The 6302-nt window shown below is 50.4% G+C and overlaps 2 protein-coding genes and 1 non-coding gene across 6 annotated transcripts in view; 1 reads left to right on the top strand and 2 right to left on the bottom strand.

The window, feature by feature from the left end:
• Cpsf3 (cleavage and polyadenylation specific factor 3) overlaps positions 1–3732 on the bottom strand; it is a 28639-nt gene extending 24907 nt beyond the window's left edge. Inside the window, exon 1 of one of the 2 annotated variants that reach the window (XM_026788940.1) lies at positions 3522–3732. In XM_026788940.1, coding sequence (XP_026644741.1) covers positions 3522–3571 — 50 coding nt within the window. In that variant the 5' untranslated portion in view covers positions 3572–3732. The remainder of the gene's footprint in view (positions 1–3521) is intronic. The other variant, XM_013353533.2, reaches the window with a different exon arrangement.
• On the bottom strand, positions 1659–1785 carry LOC113458233. Its single transcript, XR_003378641.1, has one exon. It is a non-coding gene; the product is annotated as a small nucleolar RNA SNORA21 (small nucleolar RNA).
• A 108-nt stretch (positions 3733–3840) lies between the features above and the next one.
• Itgb1bp1 (integrin subunit beta 1 binding protein 1) overlaps positions 3841–6302 on the top strand; it is a 13244-nt gene continuing 10782 nt past the window's right edge. For 2 of the 3 annotated variants that reach the window (XM_005366497.2, XM_013353515.2), the window contains exon 1: positions 3841–3966. The gene's annotated coding sequence lies outside the window, so the exon portion shown is untranslated. Of the gene's footprint in view, positions 3967–5945; positions 6032–6302 lie in introns of those variants that run through there. The other variant, XM_013353516.2, reaches the window with a different exon arrangement.

The raw sequence follows: 6302 nt of genomic DNA, 5'->3' as shown, positions 1-6302 counted from the left end.
AAAAAACAAAAGCAATTAAAGTAGTCCAAAGCTGTGTTTGGAGGCACATGCCTACAAAACCAGCACTAAGAAGCTACAGCGAGTAAATCAGTGCTCAGTAAGCCTATCTCACTCCACCCCAGTAACATTCAACATAAGTTAAAACTCTTTCATGACTTAAACAGCCCTCGAGCGATGGCAGTGGTCATTTTCTGAGACAGATGATAGTTGCAGAGCTCAAACAGAGGATGAGTGCTGGGACAGGAAGAGGTGAAAAGTGATCCTTGGGAGCTGAGGGACATTTAGGATTTACATGAGCAGAGTCACACAGCACTTCTAGAACAACCATTTCTGATCAAGTCACCAAGTCACAGCCTGTCATCTGGAGATCACTGTACCAAGCAGCCTGGTCACCCATGGTTTCAGACCTCACCTTTCTCGCACATCTTAAGCTAAACATAACTGCTTCTTGGTTTATCTTTTCCCAAAAATCTAGCTCACAATTCACTCAGTGCTCTCACGCAAGGTACTAACTGCCCAGAACAGATGTGCGCCTGACACCATGAGGTAATCAGACCTCAAAGACTTTGTGGTCTGGCAGCAAACAGGTAGGAGATGGACCCATGCATACCCATCCACGCTGGGCTAGCCACGGATTAAGAGACGAAGAAATGATGGTGGAACTTTCCTGAAATCCTAGCACGTAGGAGGTAAAGGCGAGGCCAGCCTGGTCTAGGGAGAGTTCCAGGACAGCCAGGATACACAGGGAGCCTCCATCTCAAATTTAAAAGTGAATAAATGCCATGCTCGTTTTTTTGTTCCAGTTTAAACTCCTGGGTTCTTATCCAGAGGAATTCCCATTTCATTCCTAAGCCAACTTCCCCACAGAGCTGTCCCTCTGCATTTCCTCCTCTCTCATCCACTCCACTCACCAGCTGCTCCCAGCTGCTTTTCTGAGATTGTCCTTGCTGCTAAGAGCAAGCAGCTCTACTTAACTGGTCGGTCCCCTTGGCAGCTACTAGCTCCCTTGTTTAAGGGCTCCTTCAAGTACCAAGCACTTCCCGGCTTCTCCGACTCCACACTCCAGTCTGTCTTGCTGGCTTTCCCATTTCCCCCACTGATCTGCCTTGACTCTCTAGCCTCTGAAGTCTCTCCTGGGATCTCTTCCCAGCTTCATGGTCCTTACATGTCTGACATGTCGATGACTTCAGAGGTTCTATCTACAGCCCAGACTGTTCTGAATTCTAGACCTCTGACACATACACCTGACATTTAAGCCTCTTTACTGGGGCATCTGCCAGGTACTGCATGTTCAGTATGCCAGGCTAGTTTTTACACTCCTGGACTGGCTCCTTGAGATCGGCTGAGTCTCAGCTCAGGCTTCACCTTCTCAGACCCTTTCTTGACTGCCTACTCTAATGCATCCTTTACTGCAAGCCTCAATCTGCCACCCCACCTCACTGCAGTGCAACACAGATACATTTATGGAGTACTTCACATATTACAATGGCAGCACTATTAAGATTCACATCTGTCTTGTCCACTGCTGTGCAGCTATAGGGTCTGAAATGTTTGCCAAACTCCTGTATCAGAAGCCTTAGAACTGCTAAATGACATCCAACCAGAGTTTCTTCATTAATCCATCTTTTCAGTCACAGTGGAGTTGGTTTTTGCTTTTTTCTTGTCACAGTGATGATTGAAGCAAATAACATATGTTGCCACTTCACCCCAGTGATATTTTTACTGTCCCTTCTTGACGGCTCAGTGGGTCACTAGCAAAAGGCCCACGAGTGCTTCTAAAGGGGGTACGGGAAGTACCCACATTTTAATGTAATTCCCACTGCATTATAAAGTTGCTTCAAATCTCTTGTATACAAATCTCTTGGCTAGGGGGCCGGAGAGATGCCTCAGAGGTTAAGATCACTGGCTGCTCTTCCAGAGGTCCTGAGTTCAATTCCCAGCAACCACATGGTGGCTCACAACCATCTGTAATGAAAGCTGGTGCCCTCTTCTGGCCTGCAGGCATACATGCAGACAGAACATTGTATACAAAATAAATTAATTAAAAAAAAAAAACCTCACAAATCTCTTGGCTACTATAACTGGTGTGATACTCTTAGAATCTCCACAAAGTCCTTCCTAAGGTGGTACCTGACAGCCTGTCCCAAGTCATCTGCTGTTAACCACAGCCAGAGGAACTTGGCCATGAGTTGGGACTACACTCATGTTCCCCTGGAACACTCTGGCTTCTACACTGCCTTTAATTTCTACAAATTCTTTAACACTCAGGTTGTACATCAATTCCACTTCCAGGGTGCATGAGATATCCTTGCCTCAATCTCAGGAAGTCCCGTGTGCAGCCTTTCTGACCCTCAACACAATGCCTCTCCATACCCTTGTAACACGTCAAAGGAGCGCAGCCCATGAGCTCTTCCCCCCACAACGCGAGGAAGTGGCTTCATGAAGGCTACTTCCCTATTAAATAGAATGACTGGGTTTCAGGTCTGACTCCAAGGTAGCTGGCTCCTGTTTTTACAAACTCATTCCAGCACCCCCCCCCACACACACACACTTTGCTCTACAATTTAACCAAAGGAGTGGCATCAGTGAACTCACCCGGTGCCTGGTGAGGTATCTGATACTTGATTAGTGTATATAGGGGGACGGCACGGACACTTACGTGCAATCAGTAATTTTTTTTCCTGGTTTGCTTTTTGAGACAGGGTTTCTCTGTGTAGCTTTGGAGCCTGTCCTCGAACTCGCTCTGTAGACCAGGCTGGTCTCAAACTCACATTTGATTCGCCTGCCTCGGCCTCCTGAGTACTGGAATTAAAGGCTTGCGCCACCACCGCCCAGCTTCAGTAAATCTCACCGAATGAATGGATAAAGGATCTAGTTTCTCTCTTTTGAAAAATGTACACATTCACGTGGCGCTAGCTAGTATCTAAAACTGAACGATAATCGTGTGTGGAGTCAAATCGCTCCTTGCACCAGTACGTTCTTGACCTTTCCAGGAGTGAGGCAATTCTCTGCCAGCATTCCAGAACGCTGAAAGCCCTTTCCACTAAAACCAGACTTTTACGGTAACGGAGCGCTCACTTTCCCTCCGTGACAACTCTGCTTTCTGCTCTGCATTTTCCTCCAGCCTTCTGCTCAGGTCTGAGCTCTGAATGCGCACTCACAAACCACGTCTTTATTACCCCGGCCATCTGAGCGCACGTGGGGTCTGGAGATCATTAAACAGACGCAGGTCTCCCTTGCACTGCCCTCCTCTACCTGTCGGTTCCCCGTGCGAGATCCAGGCTTGTGCTAATTGGCAAACCCTTCTCTATGAAAGCGCCCAACGACCTGGTTTTTCTTTTCTTTTTTCAACTCCGACATACCCTCCCCTGGGACTGAAGGAAAAGTAAAATGACATTCAACCTAGCAAGCCCCTCGATCAACATTCTCCAAACCCCGTGAGCCTGGAAGACCGGGCCCGCAGCTGCCTCCGCGGCGACCCCTCCTGGCTCTCCCACATCCCTCGCTAGCTCGTCCCTTACAGGGGTCGGATCAGCAGCTGGTCGCTCTCCTCTGCAGGAATCGCGGACATCCTGGCAGTCTCAGGAGCAGCGTGGACCAGGAACCCGTTGCCGCAGTCTCTAAACTGAAAACACAGACACGGCGAACCAAAGGAAGACAAACCCCCGACCACCAACACACAACTTCCGGCGCGCTCTTGCGCCCAGAGCTGGGCTCGTCTCGTCAACTTCCGGTCAAAGACCGCGGTTCCGCAGGTTCCCCTTTCCGCGCCTTTAGGAACTGGAGGCGCGGCCTAAGGACTGCGCCTGCGCAAAACTGGGGCGTGGCCTAGCGGACCGGGGCAGGAGAAGTGGCAAAGCCGGAGCTGGATTCCGAACTGGAGGAGCCGCCAGGCAGGCCGCCGCTGCCGAACCATCCCACAACCCGCGAGGCGCGGGAGGCCCGGGGACGAGCCCAGGCGGCGAGGTGAGAACTGGGCCGGGCGGTGCGGGTGGGTGGGGGTCCCCCTGGGTGGGGTCCCCCGGAGCCCGCCGTCCCCACCCCACATCCCGAGGCAGAGACACCGACTGAGTGCCAAGCGGGAGAAGGAAGAGGAGCCTCGGTGCCCGGGTCAGGGAGGGACCCGCGTTCCCGTGACAGGTCCGCCGCCTGCCTCCCCGAGGAACAGGCTCAGCGAGAGGGCCCTGAGGCCTCCCTGTCACTGCTGCTGCACCCCGACACTGGGGTTGGGGTTGACTGTTTCCATCCTCACTTGTGCGAGGCGTGCGTGCAGAGAGCTTTGGAAGCCTGCTCATGCCGGGGGCCCCAAGTTAACTTTGTGTTGTGAGGCGAGTTATTGCATCTCTGGCTCAGCTGCCTCCTGTGTACGCAGCTGGGCGTTCCCACTACGCTGAAGGCACAGATGACCCGGGCGGACCTCGGCCGCTCCTCCTGGGCGGGAGGGAGGGCTAGCAGTTTCTGGAGCGTGCTTTTGGCGATGCTGGATGTTTAGTACTGGTTGTGTTCTGGATAATCACCTCCCAAGTCAATACTCGGTACCCTCCGCTAGCTTATCTATCCACCGAGAACAACCCCAGCCCCGCCTTGGACTAGTTCGTTGAGAGTGAGAGTTTTCAGTAGAAGTATGGCATTTTTTTTAAATACAATGATCTGATGTGCATTCAAGCTGTGGGTCCTTTAGGCCAACCTGGACGTCCAAGGAAGGCTTTCTTAGAAGAGGCCTGAAGTAAGTTGTGAGAGGCAAGTAGCTGCCAGGAGACTTATGAAATAAGTTCTGTGGGAAGAAAGGTTGGAGCACAGCCTAAGAGCACATGGGGAGCGCAGTGCCCCTAAGAACCAAGGTGGCTTCGCGTTCCTGAGGGATGAAGTGAGTGTGTAGCAGCTTGTGGAAGACAAGCTTAAGAGTGGGTGGAGAGCCTTGAGTGTCTTGCCAGAGAGATCTGACCTTCTTTAGTCCGTTAATGTGAGGAGCCAGTGAACGCTTTCCTGCAGGCTCTCTGACTTGTATTTGAAGGAAGTCTTTGACATTGATTTGGCTAAAATGTGGGGGCAGTCAAGTCCTGTAAGACACGATCATTTATCCTAAGAGCTGGCTCAGTGGTTACCAGCCTCTACTGCTCTTGCTGAGTTCCAAGCACCCATATCCAGTGGCTTAACACCAGCTCCAGGGGGACCCTACTCCTATGCAGTGTTTTGTTTGTTTTTGTTTTTAAGGTAAAGACATCTTATCTACAAAGTATTTTGTGGGTTCCTTAAATGTGTCAGATTGTGTACTTGGGCATTTTCTGTAGATTGAGGATTCATCACCTTCATGTTGCAAAGAATGCCATTAATCCAGCAAAGATGTGGGGCTGGTTACAGAGCCGAGGCAGAGAGCTCTGCTCTGCTGTGCACTCTGGGACCCGTGTGCTTAATTGGATGTGGGGGCTGATGATCAAGGAGGGACTGGTGACTTTCTGGCTTCTATCAGCGATGGCTTAATTGCCTGAGTAGGAGAGACGAGGGAGGAGCATGTCTGGAGGGAGGGTGGGATGCTCAGTCTTTGACAGTTTTGCATTTGGTGAACCTGTGTAACACCCAGCTGACACAGCATCCCCAGGCTCATTTTTATATGTGAATAACTTAGAACCAAGAGTAATTTGCTTAAGTACATGCATCCAGAATAGCAGGAGATACCAAAGACTAACCAATAATCTTTCCCCCTCGAGTTCCGGGATTGATGCTGGGAAGTAAGTTTTCATGATATCCAAATCATTGCCAAGGGTTTGTGGGTACACTTCAGGATTCTACAAACAATAGGACCAGATTTCATTTATTTATTCTTGGTTTTTCAAGACAAGGTTTCGCAGTGTAGCAGCCTTGGCTGACCTGGAACTCACTCTGTAGACCAGGCTGGTCTCGAACTCACAGAGATCCACCTGCCTCTGCCTCCCAAGTGCTGGGATTAAAGGCATGCACCACCACTGCCCGGCTCTGTGCCAGAGTTTTAAAGCTGCATGGTGAAAGCAAGACTGACATCCCATTGTACCAAGTAAGCGGAGCCTTCCCCTTTTTACCATTATTTTCTAAATAAATACATCATAACAGCTAGTTCTGTAGCATTTACATTAGATATAAGCTGAGGTTCAGCTCAGTGGCGCGTGCTTGCCTAGTTACACTAAATAATTTAGAAGTGACGTAAAGTGCAAGGGCAGGGTGTGTGCGTGTGGGTTATAGGCATTTGGTGCAGGGCAGGGTGTGTGCATGCGGGTTATAGGCATTTGGTGCAGGGCAGGGTGTGTGCATGCGGGTTATAGGCATTT

The sequence above is a fragment of the Microtus ochrogaster genome, unplaced genomic scaffold (assembly GCF_000317375.1).
Source record: "Microtus ochrogaster isolate Prairie Vole_2 unplaced genomic scaffold, MicOch1.0 UNK10, whole genome shotgun sequence".
Classification (NCBI taxonomy): Eukaryota; Metazoa; Chordata; class Mammalia; order Rodentia; family Cricetidae; genus Microtus; species Microtus ochrogaster.
The sequence above is the reverse complement of the archived record's forward strand: the minus strand, read 5'-3'. Positions and strand labels throughout refer to the sequence as shown.